The sequence below is a fragment of the Danio rerio genome, chromosome 12 (assembly GCF_049306965.1).
Source record: "Danio rerio strain Tuebingen ecotype United States chromosome 12, GRCz12tu, whole genome shotgun sequence".
Lineage (NCBI taxonomy): Eukaryota > Metazoa > Chordata > Actinopteri > Cypriniformes > Danionidae > Danio > Danio rerio.
Genome location: NC_133187.1, coordinates 21,568,240 through 21,586,756, shown reverse-complemented (window position 1 = coordinate 21,586,756; position 18,517 = coordinate 21,568,240). Strand labels below are relative to the sequence as shown.

Sequence of the window (18,517 nt, the reverse complement as noted above, 5' to 3'; positions counted from 1 at the left end):
CTTTTTATTGATTTTCAAATATCCATTCACAAACCCTATAACTCTTACCAAGAAAAGAACAAAATGTAGCTGTCAATTACTTTAGTCTACAATAATAATAATAATAATAATAATGATAATTTAATAATAAAATTAAAAGTCAGGTCAGTATCCGTGGCAGTAAATAAATAGATAACTTTTAATTTTAAATGCTTCTGTAAGGAAAGTAAATAAATGATAATTTTAAATAAAAAGTTAAAGTTTTATTGAGATGGATTGTTGGTGATTTTATGGGTTTTAACGTCCAGATTGGGTAGCTTTACATGAACAAAGAAAAATTAAAGCCTGTTAAAAAAGGATATAAGAACAACAACAAAATTTTTTTTGTAGATTTAAGATTTTTTAAGCCGTAAATTATTACTGCTATTATTATTGCTATTATTTTTGTCACATTATTGAAGTGCAGTAAAGACATTTAAACACCTTAAACATTTTTTATATTATAATACTTTGCTGGTCAAAGGGGCATCGATGTGTGGATTTCCAATGAACATCAAGTTTTTGCCATCAAATTGATTAGCATATATGGCTTTTTTTGATGCTGTTTTGAGAACCCGCTGGGATGCACAACACACTATTCCTTTTCCATAAACACACAGCATGCATAAAACTAGCAATGACTAGTCTCTTATATTAAAGACAACACTTTTTTCACGACTAAAGGGATTTCATCTTTTTGCATTGCCCATTTTTAAATTGATTTTCAATATCAATGCACCATGATGCATGTCTCTGGCCATACAAAGATCAATACATATTGTATCTCCTGAACACTAACCTTTGCAACAAAGGAAGATCTGTATTTATTGTTCCCTTATGGCAAACATAGCCCTCAACCAAGTGGATTTACTTTTTGTTACTTTTACTTAGAGCACAGAAGCTTTTCTTAATGGTTTCTGCTACAATGACTATGATGTTTACCTGAAAATAAATGGAGAGTGAATCAATTGGACACGTTTAGAGATGCATATCATTTGATAACATCTTTGTGTAGAAATTAATACTGCATTCAGACTCTGCATATTAATAGTGGAAATCTTTATTTAAGTGAAGGGACTGCAAACCCCAAAAATGCTCATTAGATACCAACATGAGAATACAGTAGTGAGTAATGTATGCTGTGTCCAAAGCAGCTGTTAAATAAAACAATATCCGCTCTGACCTGCTTTGAGTTCTATAATCAATAATTAACCCATGCCTCTTATAGAGTGAGTCCACACGCATAATAAAAAGTGTATGGACAACTTGCATATTTCTCTGTAAAGCTTTTATTATACATCCGGTAAAAGCACTCCAGGGTACTCACAGCATAATTAAACAGCCACAGGCAAGATAAAGGCATTATTTCAGCATGTGGCCATAAATGGCATCTACTGTAGCATTCTTAAACCAATTTGGTGAAATTCTGTGTCCAAATAAATAGATAATTAAATGGAAATTTCAGAAATATTGAGAAATAAAATATAGCCATTCAATACAATAATTTAAAATGAATTTAGATCATACACTCAAAGAATTATTTTTTCAGCTTTTTTCAAACTACTTATTTAAAATAAGCTGAAACAGCATGATTTGAGAGTTTTTTTAAGGGGGGACTCAATTGTTTAATGTTCAATACACTTAAATTTGTTAACTTAAATTAATTTGTGTTGGTGACAACATGAATGAATTGTGTAAAACCCTGCATTTTTTACAGTGCATTAATGATAAGATTAATATTAACAATTTTATTTAATGTTTGTATTATTTGATTAATTTCTCTTTACCTATGTTTTCATTTGAACCTTTTTTAGGAACGAGAACCAATTCTACTGAATAAAAACTATATTTTTAAGGATTAAAAAACAATAAAAAAAGACATAACAATAACAATGTCGTGCTCTAACACTTATAGATTTCTGGAGAACATTCACTATCACCGGGACTACAAACCTATCATCATAGGAACCACAAATCCTGTCATGCACCATGCACACCACACGCACGCACGCACGCACGCACGCACGCACGCACGCACGCACGCACGCACGCACGCACACACGCACACACACACACACACACACACACACACACACACACACACACACACACACACCAGTTCTCCTTTGATTACTCACACACTGCTATAACTGAATGTGTCAAGAATATCGAAAACAAAACCAACTTAACCACGCTCATTTCTGGTGCCCCCCTGGATGTACAGCGCCCTTAGCATTAGCCTATACTGCCTATGCCACAGGCCAGCCCTGAGTTGGCTCCTGAGTGTTGTAAATACCCACCCTCACCTTCCTTGTGAAAGAGCGCATAGGAGATAAATGACGTCAATACATAATAACCGGTTATGATTATTAATGAACTGATACCGAATTTTCCGCGTCTGCATCGCGTTGCATCGGAGAAACAATTTGTTTTGACACCCCTAGCACACACACAGACTAGGCTGAGTCTTGTTTAGTTTTCATCACAAAGTGTTTTCCTTGTTTTGCCTTTCTGTGTTTGACCCTTGCCTTGTTTTATTGTTTAACCCGCTGACCGCCTATCTGCCTGTTACCTAAAGACGCTTTCAGATTTCCCTGCATGTTCGTGTTTGTGCCTGTCTTTGAAAATTGCCTATCTGACTACTCTAAGTAAAGCTGCATGAGGATCCTCTCTCCATTGTTACCCGACTCCCTTAAAGTTACAAACAAAATACATATTTGAGAAAGAATGCTGGAATTAGTATTACTAATGTGGTTATATGTGAAAATGCGAAATCTTTTCTTCTTTTTTTATATGAATATTTCATTTAGATTTTGTTACATGTAAGTAATTATTTATAATTTGGCTTTATTTAAAAAAAATATGTCATATTTATTGTTTACATTTAGGTTTTATTTATTTCATTTTCATATCACATTAAAATAAAATAACATATTTTAATGTGTCATATTTTTAACATATTGTAATGTGGTATGGCTGAATTACCAAACTATACTTTTATTTTATATTATATTACATTATATTATATTATATTATATTATATTATATTATATTATATTATATTATATTATATTATATATTTTATTTTACTTTATTTTATTTTTATAATTATTTTCATAACTCGTGTGCTGCAGACCTCTTGGCCAGGTCACCCTTGAAAATGAAATTTTAATTTCAATGGGGTTTTTTCACCTGGTTAAAAAAAAAAAAACATATATTTTTCTTGTCAACTAGAGAACATAAAACATTTTGGTATTACTTTAGTGTAAGTATCAATTTTCACTATTAACTAGTGGCTTATTTTACTGAATAAAATGATGCAAAACTGTTGCAAACAATTCATCTGTTGAATTTAAACAAACAAATTACATTTAGTTATGTTCAACTTATATTTTTGTTTCAATTTAGCACAAATAAATTGTTTACAACCACTTAACATAATTATTTTAGTAAATCCAAGAAATCATCTTCACTGAATATTTTTTTCAGTGTACCTGCCTATAAATAAGGGTGCAGTAGGGGATTGTCTTAAAATGGGTAAAATTCTCTTCACATTCCGACAGTACTGGATAAAGTAAATGGTCTAAATGTATTTATATGTATTTTTATATTCTGGGTACGGCATAAGACTAAAAATGTTTATAGAAAAATCTAATAAAAATAGTTGGGCCGTCAAATAACTCAATTATGACAGCAAATCTGTCAACAAATTGAAATTTGTATTTCTGCACAGCTTGTCACATGGACAGAATCATCATTTGTGCATTCACAAGAAGCATGGACAACTACAGCTAACAGAGAGTGATATCAGGTAAACTCAGCAAGCATCAACCTGAAATTCTTTCTGAAATTCCAACGTGGCCTTGTATCCATGAAAAGAAAGATTGTTTTTTAAAAGGGCAGAATCAGAACTCTTCTAAATTCTGAATCAATATCGTTACTTTAGTGCACTGGAGGCAAATAACGTTATGCAGTTCAAAACCACGATCAGAAGCATGACACCATGGCTAAAGTAATACTTTTAGACAGGTGTGTTTTAAAACTATTTTAGTCAAGCAAAGCTTATGTAGATTGTGTGTTTTTATGAATAGGCTTAACTAAAAGAAGCTGAAAACAAGCAATATACTTGAGGATCATCAAGCACAATATAACATAAAAAGTCTTATTTTCTCGTCTTGATGTCAGTTTAATACAAAACGATGACGGGATATTTCTGATTTTAGCACTCCTTTTTTCTGATCTTATATAAAACCAACTTTAACCCAATGCCAGTGTGGGGGAAATATTATTCCTGCATCTGCTGGCTTTTCAACAACTGGACAAAGTGCCTGGCTGTTTCTCAATTCCAAGAACGCAGGGAACGGACTTGCAATCTTTTGAAGACCGCTCTTGCCAGGTGTCCACAGAAGAACGAACTCAGGAGACTACGAGAACAGAGAACGCGTCCTGTGAGAAAAGAGATGCTGCATTCTTCCTGATGGTCACATGACCTTCACACGTTTTAAATGAAAAATTACTTAAACATTACAGCATTCATACAACGGTTTATTGTTTTTACCCTTTTTCAAAATATATATTTTGCATAAAACATTATAAATATATGTTGCACCATATAAATAAAACAGACTTTAATAGGAATTTCAGCAAACAAACACTCTTAATGTGTTTATTCCTTTATTAAGATGTTCATGGTAATGTTTACTTTCATTGTTTCATTTAGGGATACTCCCAAGGTAAATAAATGATATCTTTAAACTTTAATAATAAATCTAAATAAAATGCTGCGCTTCCCACCTCCAGACGCAATGAATTCTGGGACTTCCAGAGCGAGTTCGGTGCTCAAGTCTGCATCGTTGCATCCTCGATTTCAAGAATACATCCAGGAAGTTTCACGCGTCCTCTGTTCTTGCGGTCTTGAGTATTGGAACTGAACTTTGGCAGCTGATGATGACGACATTACACGAGAACATGAGGACGCAAATCCGCTGCAAACGCATATTGAGAAACAGCTCCATAAAGTTTTATAACTGGCAAATAACATGATCCAGTGTTATATAAGGTTGTCTATCGTCATCTATTTGGTATGTGTTCATGACTCAAGTAGGCTTTAATACGCCAGGGGAGGGACACAAGTTATTATGCTAACATTAGCATTCTTGCAGATCACCAACTGCACCTTTAAGATATTGTCTGTTTATTAATACCATACATTTTCTTCATGATCTTATTCCTTAAACCTACCCAATACATAAACCTATAGTAAGCACTACCTAATAACTAATAATATGTAGCAAATTATGAGTTTATTGATGAAAAAAAAATAATTTACCTTAAAATCAAGTGGGCAACTTTTTTTTATATACACTTAATTTCTTAACATTTACAGCCTTTAAAATAACAAAAAGCCTGCTCAGAATTAGATTGCAGACTCTTCAACCCTCCCTAACATATGAACTCTTGCAGCTTCACTTTGTGTGATGTGAAAGGCTCAAGTACTTTCTTCTCACCTGCCCGTTTGAATCTCTGGATCAAGAGCTCTCTGATCCCCCTCTGCAGGTTGAAATAGTCGTCTTCTTCATCAGGGGTGCGAAGGAAGAGTGGAATGTGCTGGAAGACAAGCACATGTCGAGACGGGGTCTGAACTGCCATCTGTAACCGGTTCTCCAGCCAGACCTCATGGGCCTCCATTAACTCAGGACAGCCTGATGAGTCAAAAAAGAACTGAGAGTTCAACACCAGGCACAGCACGCCACCCACCCAAAAACTGAAGTAATCATCGCCCCATTCGTGGCAGAACTGCTCCACAGTGTCTGGAGTGGGAGCATTGCCGAGGTCGTGGTTTCCGCTGACGAACACAAGAGGAATGTCCGGGTCGGTGCCTCGCAGGGCATCTTTCAGGTCCTTTATCTGCTGTTCTCTGAACGGACTTCCTGAAAAATGTAAAAGAAGGAAGATTTTACTTGTTTGAAAACCTTAAGAGAGTCAACACTGTTACCAGTTTGTCCAGTTGTTCACCATGTACATTGGTGGACTTAAGATGCAGAGATAAGTTGAACACGTCAATGAGGTTCGAGTGAAGAACTGTTCCAAAAAGTGGGTAAGACAAAAACAAAAGCCTAAAAATAAAATTAAATTAAAATAATTAAAGTAAATAACGGTAAAAATGTGGTAAAATCTGAAAACATGGTAAAAATTTGACGAGGGCTGATGGCTGGATTGCTTTTTAAAACTGTCGGTTGGCTTTAGGAAAATTAGTGGGTGGGTCAACCTGTGCTTGTGAAAACACTATCGGTTGGGGTTAGGAAAGTCGATCGGTCAGTCATTCAGTCAGTCAGTCGACTGTGGCCTCTGGTGAATTTCCGCAAGAACAGCAGGTGCAAATGGCACTTGCAAGAGAAATTTGAGATCTGAAAAAGCGTCCACAGTGGCCTCTAGTGTATTTGCTAAAACAAAAACTGCAAAAAAAATAAATAAATAAAAACAATTTTGCTCCTGAGACGTATTTGGTGTTTTCCAGAAGTGGTACATTTTCATTATGAGCCCGGGATGAATAATAAAGTAGGATATTTTAAAATACGTATCCCACTATTCTTTTGATTTCATTGAAATACATTTTCATCAAGTTCATTCATTCATTTTCTTTTCAGCTTAGTCCCTTTATTGATCAAGGGTCACCACAGCGGAACGAGCCGCCAACTTATTCAGCATATGTTTTAAACAACGGGTGCCCTTCCAGCTGCAACCCAACACTGGGAAACACCCATACACTCATGCTAGATTCACCAAGTTTCACAATGATATTTTTATTTTTAGATTTTATGTTTTCATACTCATTTAAAAAAATTAAGTCAACAGTTTACTTTTCTAATTAATTTTATAATTTAGAAGTTGAACAAAAAAAAACTAAAAAACCTCATACAAGCACACCAAACACTTTTTGGGGACCTCCCATAGATAAAAATATATTTATATTGTACAGACTCTTTATTCTATCCCCACCTTTGGTTCCCATGACCCGTTTTCCTTATAGGGACCAAAATCTTTCCCCACATAGTCTAAATTTAATAGTATTGCAATTTTCATCTCCATAATATAAGGAATGCAAGCTACACACAAGTTGTTTGTATCTGTATCTGTGTTGTTTTATTTTTTATTTAGTTTAGGGGTTCTCAATCCCGATCCTTGTGCCTGTCAATGCTACAAATTTCAGATGTTTATCGTTTTAAATCAGATGTTTGTTCAAATTCAACAAATGCCCTGCAAAGTAGACTCTATATTCCACCCTGATATTAGTTTGCAGGGAGCATCTTTCATTCAAATAATTTAGTGTGTGATTTGTTATTGTATTTATTTATATAAATATATTGTCACACTTGACACTTCTCTAGTAATATGTTGTGTCTAGTATGCCTTTGTGTAAATCCGTGAATGAACATTCTGAAGTGTATTAAAAGTTTCTCATGGTCTGGTAGAGAGTAATGAAGAAGAAGGAACCAGGGAAGGATCGATGATCCTAAAACCAAGATTGAGAAACACTAGTTTAGCTAATTTACACACGCACACACAGATGCAATCTCTTCTGTAACATAATGTAGTAAATTTAGTTACTTAAAATAACATACTAAAATGTGTCTACATTTGTGCCTGTGTTGTTTTAGTATAAAGATTCTAGTCTGAATAAAAAAACAAAAAACATTTTTTCCCTTTTCATTTTAACTTTTAAAGTGTCTATAAAGTTTTTAGTAATGTTATTTACATTTAGTTATTCTAGCACAAATTGAAACAAATACATACAGACACACAGTATGCATAAAAACCTTCATTTCAACATATTACACAATATATAAATAAATTTATAAAAATTTTAAAACATCATTTTCTTTTCCCAATCAGAACAATTTGCACAGATGTGCACAACAGGAGCGAAAAAGACTAAATAAATAACCCAAAAAAAGTAAAAATGAAGAAAAAAATAAAACTACAGTTAAATCCCCAGGAGCAATACGGCACACAGCAGCTATAAACACAGCAGGAACAGTCAGTTTTCAGTGGAAAATAAGATGCAGCGCCAGACATGAGGCATGTGATAGTATATAAATACAATCTTCAATGGCTTCTTCCATCTTCAAAAGAATACTGAAGCAGTCAATATGTGCAGGATTCAGAATGAAGTTTCTGTTTCATGCAGAAAATAGGGAAGCATTCAGACTAACCACATTTCTCTAAAGTAAAGGCAGACTGTCAAGTGAGTTTTGAAGCTCGTTAATAACAGCCTTAGGTTACCTCTAATATGACAAGTAGGGCATCTTGCTAATTGCCTGCTGTGAATCTGAAACTCAATGAGTAGCGAGGCTGAAATTAGAGTTGGCATTAGTGACTGTGCTGTTGAGAATGCTTGACAAAGAAAACTAAACCAACAGACCATGGTTTTAGTCTATGGAGAGAATTAAAAGCCTTTCCTACACCTCACTAAAACGTGTTTAAGAAAAATAAAAAATTGGATTACATTTAGTGTAAATTATTATAGAGAAACCAATGCGAGTAAAATAAGTGTGCTGTTGGAAGTCATCAATCACTACTGTCAAAATCAACAAAATTATGAATTGTTCCATCATCAGACAGTAATAGAGTCTTATTGGTATATCCTAAACACTTATATTAAAAACCAGCATAGTCAAGACAAATCTTTTTAAACATTGGAAGGTTATAGGGCTGCATGATTAGTGATTGAACTGCTGCGATTCTCATTCACATGCTGTCTGTAACATTCCATTGTGTTTTGAATTTAATGTTGTGTTTGCTTTCTTTCCTCCCTCTCTCCTTTCTGTTTCCTGTTTCTCAGCTAGGTGTGGAGGAGCGGAGGTTAATTGATTGCGCCTGCTGCTTGTTGCCCTGCAAGCTTAAAAGCTGACCAGTTGCAAGCTACAGTCAGTACGTTTACATGGACAGAAATACTTTGATTGTAATGCGATTAGGACAATACTCTGATTAAAAGTCTAGCATGTAAACATCGATTTTTAAATTAATCCCATTAAGGTCATAATCGAACTAAAGAGAAATTGAATTAAGACGTTGAGTATGCCGATTTTAGTCACATTATTAAAGTGCAGTACAGACATGTATACACCTTAATCAAACTATAACCGTTATGAAGGACTTTTTGCTGCGTTTTGTGAAGGGATAGTCCACACAAACACACACGGCTGTTTGACAATTCTTTGCACTAGTCGGTGAAGACCACAGACACCTGCATCATGAAATGCTGAGTTTATTTTTCTTCCATTCAGCATCTTCTCTTAAAACAACACTCTTCCAGCAGTTCATAGTTGCATCCAATATCTCATTTGTCACAGGGGGCATGCATGAAATGTTCTCGAATGAAAGTGGCAAACTGCAGCTAAAGTCGACAAATTAAAAGTGAAACAAAACACCCAAAATTACATAAAGGTCTGGAAGAAATGCGACCTTAATTGAATTATGTGCTATAACATGTTGTCAGTGACTAAGTAATCAAATTATTTTCCTTAATCTGATAAAGACAATAATTTGATTAGGGTGTTTACATGAGTTTTGTAAAACTTGTTTCTGCAAAAGTTTTGATACTTTTTGAATGTTCCTTCCATGATCCTGTTGTACATTCAATTCAATTCAATTCAGCTTTATTTGTATAGCGCTTTTACATGGTATAGCAAATAATTCAAATCATGCTTTTGGAGTTTCATGTAATTTCGGGCATTTCATTCTTTGTTTTTTTACTTTAACCTTTTTTTTCTTGAGTCAATTTGTTCAATTTGTCAAAATAACTACAACTAGCTCAAACGTTGATCACACTACTACATACAAGTCATAACTAGAACACTTCTGTATAATGCAATGATACTAAGAAAGAGAAAATTATCCTTCATTGTTTACCTGGTGTTTTATCTATGATTAGCTCTGCTCACCATGTCTTCAAATTTGAGTTGTTCTTCACCTGACAACGACTGTGTCAAAAATGAAAAAAATTAAAACGGCTTTCAATGTATAACCTTACATAATTTCCCCTCTGGTCTATTTTTTTTCTTTATTTACTTTACATGTTTTAATTTTTCTCTCTTCTTTAAAATGTATTATGCAGATTGTAAGAACATCTCAGTTTTTTTCCCAATGTTCTAAGGCAGGGGTCACCAATCCTGGTCCTGGAGGGCCGGTGTCCCTGCATGGTTTAGCTCAATCTTGCCTCAACACACCTGCCTGGATGTTTCAAGTATACCTTGTAAGACCTTGATTAGCTTGTTCAGGTGTGTTTGATTAGGGTTGGAGATAAAATCTGCAGGACACCGGCCCTCCAGGAACAAGTTTGGTGACCACTGTTCTAAGGTTTTGCAATCTATTGTTAACTGTTTTTGAAACTAAAAAAATAAAAAAATAAAAAGCTTAACTAATGCTTACAGTGTGAGCCAGAAACATCCACGATTAGTTCACCTTTCGAGTCTTTGGGTTTTTGAGTCATTCGTTCATCATGTGACAGTATATAAAGAGATGACTCAAAATGGAAGACTTGAGAAATGAACAGATCAAATCTTTTTCCAGCTCTAATTGCATATGACTGTCTTTGATGCGAAGAATGAACGACTCAAAGCTGGTAGAGGACTTGAAAAATGAACTAATTTTTTCCTCCACCAGCATGTGCGCATACGCAAATTGACGAATCACACCCTAAAAGGATTCTTCGTTCTCGAGTCACATAAAAGATTTGTTCAAAATGAACTACCCTGCATGACAAACTGAAGTATTGGATGCACAAACTGGTGGAAGAGTGTTGTTTTAATAGAATTTGCTACCGTATGCCGAATAGAAAGAAAAAACTTCCGCATTTTACAATGTAGGTGCCTATGGCTCTCAATAGGTGCAGAGAATATTGTCAAACAGCAGTGTGAATGGAATATCCTGTCGCAAAACACAATAAAAAGTCCTGCATAAATGTGTTTACAATGTCTGTACTGCACTTCAATAATGTGACTAAAATTGGCATCCTCCACATCTTAATTCGATTTCTGTTTAGTTCGATTATGACCTTAATCAGATTAAATTAATCAAAAATCTCTGTTTACATAGTAAACTCTTCATCAGAGTATTATTTTGATTGTATTAAAATCAGATTATTGGTGCCCATATAAACATGCTCAATGAAGCTTGCTTCCAGAGTGTAGTCGCTATTCTGCCTGACTGTTTTGTGCAAGTGTATTGTCACTGTTGCCGTTAACTTGTTGAAGGTACTAAAATCTGTAAAGCATTTAAAACCGCTTTCAATCTGCCACTGAAACTTAACTTTGTGTTGGAAAACGTAGAGAGGTGGGTGACATTTTATCTCTAAAACCCTTTTTCTCTTCATTATGTTTAGTTAGGGAGTTTGTGTACATTTTTGTTGTTAATGTAAGTTTACTTTTTCAGTTTAGTTTTACTCCCTAACTAGCTAGAGTGTATTTTTTTTAGCGTTTTGGCCTTTCCCCCTCCTAAAGCTTCCCAATTTTGTTTTATCTTTGTTCATTTTAGATAATAAATTCTTTAACTTAAATTGTGTTGTCATAAAGGCAGGATACTGATCCACACTCACTTAGATTTTTTTGTCTCGTTTTTAGTCGAAAAAATCTTATATCCAGAAGCATTTTCTCTGAAAGCAAAACATAATCTCTTGTTTTGAGAAATAGTATGCAAATATTAAGTGAGCTTTTCCTTAAAACAAGCAAAATAATCTGCCAATGGGGTAAGCAAAATAATCTTGTTTTTCTTTTTGACATAAGCCTATTTCGCTTAACTCTTTGGCAGGTTATTTTTGCTTGTTTTAAGGAAAAAAATCACTTCATTTTGGCATATTATTTCTTAAAACAAGACATTGTGTTTTGCTTGTCTTGAAAATTCTTCTTGATTTAAGAATTTTTAGATATTTGGACTAGAAACAAGACAAAAAATCTATGTAAGAAAAGCATTTTTGCTGTGTGAGCATGGAATTGTCCAAAATGTCTTTTCAATATGCTGAATTACTAAGTGTTACTAACAGACGTCTATAGTACTACTAACAGAACAGCCAAGCCCAACCCCTGAAAACCCCACACCATAATCTCCCCACCAAACTTTGGCAAAATGCAGTCAAGTTAGTACTGCTCTGTCAATTTTCAAACAAAGACTTATCATTCCGATTTTTCAGACAGAGAAGCATAATTTCTCACTACAAGAAACACCTCTCCACTGCTCTAGAGTCCAGTGGCGGCCTGCTTTACTGTACATGTCCTACAGTACCAAATTATGGTTGCCATTACCATTAACAGTTGACTAAGGAACATTTAATAATGTGGAAATTTAACAAAGGGACTCACTATACAGGTGGAATCCGATCACAGTACCACGCTTAAATTCACTGAACTCCTGAAAACAACCTGTCCTTTTATAGATCTTTGTAGAAGAAATCTGCATGTTTGATTTTACACCTGTGGCCATGTTGTTGTTTGGAAGACTTGAATTCAACGATTTGGATGAATGTCCCAAATCTTTAGGGATATAAATACATAACATTCCTGTTAAGAAAAAAAAAGTCACACAGGTTTCAAATTATATAAATGTGACTAAATAACAACAAATAAAACAATAAAACATTTATTTTGTAGTAAGCTACAGAATTATCTTTACTGTTTAATACACACACAAAAAGAAAAGCAGACAATTATTAGTTTTTTTGAGGAAAAAGAGTACTCCTGGTGTGAATAGGCTAATTACTGTTCCTACTTTGTGATCAATACCCATTTCCAATATCTGAATGTGAGACTCATTTAGACTTTTCTCCAAGTTACATAACATTCAATCTCAACAGGTTCCCCTCATTCTCCCAGAAGTGCCAAATCCCACAGAAACCTATTAAAATCACTCCCAAAAGAGATCTCTATCAGCTAAACATACAGAGAAGAGAGGGCTCTTTCAGTGCTGATTTCCCTCTGGTCAGTCCATTGATGTGCAGCTGCTCCTCAGAGAAATTCACTTTTATCCGCTTTCAACGGCAATTAAAACTCTAAAGTACGTGGAAGGGGAAACAGAAGGAAAAGAAAACCTCCATCTCACCTTCTGAAATGTCCCCCACCACAGCACAGGCAAGGCTACAGGCATCAGGCAAAGGTTTTTATAGTCCCCTGAAGAAAAGCATCAGGTTCAGTGCTCTCCAAATCTAATCACCTCCCTCGATGATCTCTCCCGCTGGCAGCCAGGAGAAGTCCTTGAACCGGAAAGCTCAAAAGGGTTCGGTGCCGATATCATGAAGCGGCCCTTCAATTACCGTGCAGAACTTAGCTTGTCCAACACGCTGCCGCTCACTGTTCATTACGGCTGGCAGAACGCAGGAGATTGAATGGCTGAAATAGAATCAGATTTGGCTTCCAATGAGGCTTGAAGAGATCACAGCACGTGTTTAATGAAGGAAATGTTGACTGGCAGGGCTGCTCAATGCCTCGGACTGCCAATACAATAGCACAACGATGGTGCAAAGAACTAGTTCAGCCAAATTTATTCAACCTCATGTCATTAACATGTTGTTTTTCTAAAATAAATGCAAAAAGAAATGTTTGGCAGAATTTCCTTGTACTTGAAAACTGTAATTACATTAGTGGGATTGGTTTTTAGCTAATCTGTGGTCCATACGGATCCAAAAAATGTGAGTAAGAAACTACCTGCTGGTTTTATTTGAAAATAAATATATAAACTGACTGTATTTATGTGCCAATAATGACCTGTTTGTTCAATTTGCACAGGTTTATTCATAGCCAGCTAGCTCATTTTATGTGCCTGCCTCCAAGCAAACCATGGACTCTGCCCTCCTCCTAACTCTTTTTGTAAATAAATAAAAAAAAGTGACTAACAATGGTACTCCTTTTGTTTCTCTGCGTTTGAACAATTAAGCGATCCTGGCATGGACGATGCTGTGTGTTTAGATGTAGCTTTAGAGGCTCGTAGGTGTGCTTTCACAGAATTCCAGCATTAGAAGAGGCAACAGCAAAATGGATGAGTTGTAAATATAAAGATAATGTCCCAGAAAGAGTTGGCAAACCTTGCTTGTGTGTGCAAAACCTTTTTTGTTGGACTGATTTATGACCTTGTGCAATACAAGGTTGGACTGAAATTGCATTTAAAGGATGTATTTGTGTCTAAAATTTGTTTTTAAAAAATGTAAGTAATTTTAAAATATAAACTTTGATTGTTTCATTTGATTACAGTTAGCAAACACCAACTTTAATTCACTTTAAGATCATCATACTTCATGGGTAGTGTGTGTAATGTTGAAGACTTTCAGACTGGGCATTGTGCAGCTGAGCATTTGTTAAATACATAGTCACTTTTTATATGTATAGAGGTTTGTTTGAATACTTGTTCCATTGATAATGGTGGGCTGGAATGTCAATCAATGATAAATCAAGTTGACGATTACAAGCCCGGTGTAACCTTTGAATATAACTAACATTACATTAACATGTTCCTATTTCCATCCAAATATGTGTATTAAATTAATGCACAAAACTGGAATATTGCATAAAAGGCATGTGAATAATGCAGCGCTTCCATTCAATGAGTCAAAGAGAACAAAATCGTCAGTTCCTGATTAACTGGCACCAACTATTAAAAGTAAAAGTGGAATTTGCTGCAGTAGGAAAGGCTGTGTGAATCGCTTTTTTGCAGAGCCCATGTTATACATGAAATAGGGTCATATTTTGGTTGTAAGGGTCTCCAACAACAGTCTAATATGCATGCAAGGTCAAAAAACACTTTCATGTTCTTATAATCTGCATTTATTTTTCCCTAATTATTCCAGCGACTCCCGTATGAATCGTCCAGTGATTCATTTGTTCCCAAACCCCTCCTTAGCGCGAAGCTAATCTTCGCTGATTGGACCGATGACAGTCTGCTGCGATTGGTTGACACTGACTGCTTTCAGCCAGAGACAGAGTGAATAGCCAGCAGCTAATCAACAAAATAGAAGTAGTCAGAGTGTATTCACGCTCGATAGTGTAAGGCGTGGAGTTTAACTGCCAGTGGATGAATGTAAATACAGACGATGGACTTGAAAATACAGACGACTAACTATTTTATTGAGCAAAAACTCCCAAGAACTGGCGAGATCTCCTAGCTTGTCACATTCTGCTCTTTTCACAGACACACACACACTGGCCTCGTCCTCGCGCACGCAACCACACACACACACACACACACATACATACACACACACACACATATATTGCCCTCGTCCTCACGCACGCACTCACACACACACACACACACACACACACACACACACATATTGCCCTCGTCCTCGCGCACGCACGCACTCACACACACACACACACACACACACATTACAATCTTCCACGGGAATGTAAACAAAGCAGCACGTGTCACGTTTTTAACGTGGCTTTGCACACAATATGAGAATATAGCCAGTTAACCTGAGACAGTACACGCGGTTACAAGTAACAAAACACAACTAAATACATTTGCAAGCTAGAGTAAACGAGGCAACAACTTTAATCGCACATACTTACACTTGAGAAATGGAGGAAGAAACCGATGCATGTCCTGACATGTCCAGTCTTTACTGATCCTTCCTTTAACAAACGAAGTATTCTTTGCAGCATGTAGTTTCCAGTAGTTTCCAACTGCTTAAAGCTGGGCTTATGCTGAGGTTTCATCTTTGGATAGAGAGTCAATAATATCCATCTGCAGTGTGACTTCAATCGACCGACATGTTTGTGTGTGTGTGTGTGTGTGTGTGTGTGTTTGTGTTTGTGTGTGTGTGGGTTTCTGTGTCAGAGGGCGGGGCCGTAGGTTTCAAACCTCCCGGGTTTGCGCGTGCACGAGAATAACTTGGTTTCATTAGTACGTCATGACGAAACACCTAATGACTCTTTATCAAGGCGACTCGTTTGAAGCACTATGAGTCAACTCTTTTATGAATGAATCAACAGTTTTAAACACTGTACTCTTACAGATTTAAGCCTTAGCTGGATATTTCACTTCACTTAGAGCTGTGTTACACACTACATAGAGGGGGATTTTCAAAAACCCATAATATGGGCTCTTTAAATGACTTGCACCTCAGAAGAAAATGTTAACATGTAATAAATACAAGGTAGCAATTGAAGGCATGAGACACTGCCCACAGACACTCTTCACAGTTCTGTAGGTCATTATTAATATAATAACACTAATACTACAATGATTAAGGTGTTTTTAGAATTTCCGTTGTCGTTTATGCAAATTTTTTCTTATCGTATAAAAAGCTGATCTTACCCGCATTATGGTGTTTCCATCATCCGATTTTTTTATGTTAGTGGAAAATAGGTGGATGGAAACAGCTATTGTAACCTAAGTCTACAATCTCTGCTTAAACAAATACATTAAGCTTCATTAAGCCCCAAAAATTAAGCAGAATTAAAAAATTATACGCTTCTAATTTTTATTTTATTTACACCTTTGTGCACCACCCAAAGTGTATGGAGTGGCTAAAATCTCTACCTGTACATCCATTGTAAAAAGTGTTTACAACTCAAGGAACTAACAGAGGGTTAATATCCACATCACATAATTTTATTCTGGAGGCTTCCTTTGCTGAACTACCATTAAACAGACTATGGTGACATGACTGCTCTAACTTGTATTTAGATTTTATTTGGGAAGATACCTGGATAGGCGGTGGCATGATGGCTCAGTGGTTAGCACTGTCGCCTCACAGAAAGAACGTTGCTGGTAGAAGTCTCAGCTGGGTCAGTTGGTGTTTCTGTGTGGAGTTTGCATGTTCTCCCCGTTTTTATGTGAATTTCCTCATGGTGCTCTGATTCCCCCACAGTTCAAAGACAAGCGCAGAAAGACTAAGCAGAAGGAAAATGAATAAATAAAGATACCTGGATAAGTGTAACATGGTTTTCATGGAACATGGACCACTGCACATAACATGCTTAACTTAAGTGAAGTTTTTAAACTAATTTCGAGAGGAGAACGTGATATAATTGACTGCAGCTGGCCACCTATTGACACTCATTAGTTAGCCAATCAGATCTATCCTAACTCACTATAAGTAGCCTAGCTAGATATTACTCTCTTATCTTCGTTTTCCGAAGAAACCCCCCATCCACCCTCTTTCTCCTCCTTTCCTCCTTTAAAAAGGGGAGCTCTCGAGAACCACCTGATCTCGTACTCCCCTCATATGCTCTATGGACCTGGCGGGAGCCCTGGGCTCAACTATCTCCGAGCTCAGTGTTCTCTCCCGGGACAGCATGACCTGGCGGGAGCCCTGGGCTCAACTATCTCCGAGCTCAGTGTTCTCTACCGGGACAGCATGCCAAACCTGCTAACAGTTGTCAAGCAATATCTATGTGTAAACTCTTGAAACATTATTGAACAAAGAGATTACCAAACTCTAATTGTATTGTATGCACTCTGAATATCCTAGGCACTTTCTTTCATATAGTTTAGGAGTGTTCACCCATTGCTCAGTTCTGAACTAAGTTTGCATCTAAATTGTCTGATCTGATTTCAATAACGAAACCTGTAACTATGCATTACTGAATAATATAAAAATTTTACAGGTTAACAATCAGCACATATTATTATCAGTATTGTATTATTAGCTGACCTTAAAGCTGCTAAGAAGATGATTGTGCTAAGATTGAAACCTCCCCATTTACTTTGCAAAATGTTGAATTCTCACTTAGAACTGTCTACTGCTTGAATAAATGATGCAATTTAAAAAGACCCTCTGCAGTTGGCAAACATCTGCAGAATCCTTACAAACCTGCTTAAGGGGATCTAATCAGATGATTTTTATTTGAGCATCTGTAGACGAGTAAGTCTCCTATAACGTCATTTTTTATTTATTTTTCTTTCTTTTTATTTTGTTTATGCTAATGGTCACCTTCAATACAGCTCAACATAAAAATATTAGTACTTATCTCTGAAATGTTAAATCTTAAAATATTTTAAATATTGAGCAGAGTAAGGAATTTTTCATGAATGTGCTTTTTTCTATAGAAACTTTAGTCGCCTAGTTAACTTAACTAACATACAGTAGTTAAGGTTTTAAATCGCACTTTAAGCTGAATACTAGTATAGGCTGTCAAGATAAGTTCAGATTTAGACTAAAAAAGTTTAAACGCACTAAAAAACTTTCCACATAGTTAAAGGGTTAAAGGTTAAATAACTTAAAATAGTTTAACATTTTTATTTCTATAGCCATATTTCCATTTGCCTTAATTTACAGCTTTAAATGATCTCATTGATTTACTAAAACTTAGAAAACATAACTAAGCTTGAAAACACAACTTTTTATTTAACATTTTACTCAATAAAACAAATGCTACCTGAAATAAAGAAAAAGAATCATAGTACTGCAATATTTTATCTCACAATGCTGTTTCAGTAGTATTTTAAAAATATATTTTACCTCCATTTTTCAAATTTATATTTTAGGGAGAAAGGCACTGCTAAT

At 35.6% G+C, this 18,517-nt stretch overlaps 1 protein-coding gene across 4 annotated transcripts in view; it reads right to left on the bottom strand.

Annotated features, from left to right (window-relative positions):
* Positions 1-18,517, bottom strand: part of cpped1 (calcineurin-like phosphoesterase domain containing 1) — a 66,638-nt gene that overhangs the window by 22,905 nt on the left and 25,216 nt on the right. Inside the window, exons 3-5 of one of the 4 annotated variants that reach the window (XR_012387573.1) lie at positions 5,526-5,948; positions 4,813-4,959; positions 3,134-4,442 (exon numbers count right to left, since the gene is read on the bottom strand). Coding sequence is in view for 2 of the 4 variants with exons in the window: in NM_001007413.1 (NP_001007414.1) it covers positions 5,526-5,948 (423 nt within the window). In the remaining 2 variants the exon portion in view is untranslated. 4 annotated transcript variants of the gene reach the window in all.